The sequence below is a fragment of the Antrostomus carolinensis genome, unplaced genomic scaffold (assembly GCF_000700745.2).
Source record: "Antrostomus carolinensis isolate BGI_N321 unplaced genomic scaffold, ASM70074v2 scaffold24523, whole genome shotgun sequence".
Taxonomy (NCBI): domain Eukaryota; kingdom Metazoa; phylum Chordata; class Aves; order Caprimulgiformes; family Caprimulgidae; genus Antrostomus; species Antrostomus carolinensis.
In genome coordinates this window covers 3,180-3,651 of record NW_010307660.1, presented here as the reverse complement: position 1 = coordinate 3,651, position 472 = coordinate 3,180, and the positions used below count along the sequence as shown (strand labels likewise).

Below are 472 nucleotides of genomic sequence, written 5' to 3'. Positions count from 1 at the left end.
GGGCAGTTGAGATGGGATGTGAGGAAGAATTTCTTTGCTGAAAGGGTTCTGAGGCATTGGAAGGGGTTGCCCAGGGCAGTGGTGGAGTCCCCATCCCTGGTGGGATTGAAGAGTGGTGTAGACACAGTGCTGAGGGACATGGGTTAGTCATAGGGGACTGGTCAGTGTTGGGTTCATGGTTGGACTCAATGGGCTTAAAGATCTTTTCCAATTGAGGTGATTCTGGGATTCTGTAAGCAGCTCCTGCCTTTGAACTTGGAGCGCTCAGATCTGACAGCATCAGTCTCTGTTCCCCAGTCCACACAAAACCACCTCCAAAGCTGCGTTAACTACCCTGATCAGCGTTCGGGTCCCTCTTTGTCCCCTCTTCCAGGTGTGGGATGTGTCCACTGAAAACTGTGTCCAGCTGCAGTGGTTTGGGGGTGGTGGTGTCACTTACTTGGCTTGGTCACCGGATGGCAGCAAGGGCCTG

General features: G+C 53.2%; 1 protein-coding gene across 1 annotated transcript in view; it reads left to right on the top strand.

Moving 5' to 3' along the window:
• LOC104523053 (aladin) overlaps window positions 1-472 on the top strand; it is a gene marked incomplete at its 3' end in the record, with an annotated part of 5,090 nt that overhangs the window by 1,448 nt on the left and 3,170 nt on the right. Inside the window, 1 exon segment of the mRNA XM_010165513.1 lies at window positions 374-450. Coding sequence (XP_010163815.1) covers window positions 374-450 — 77 coding nt within the window.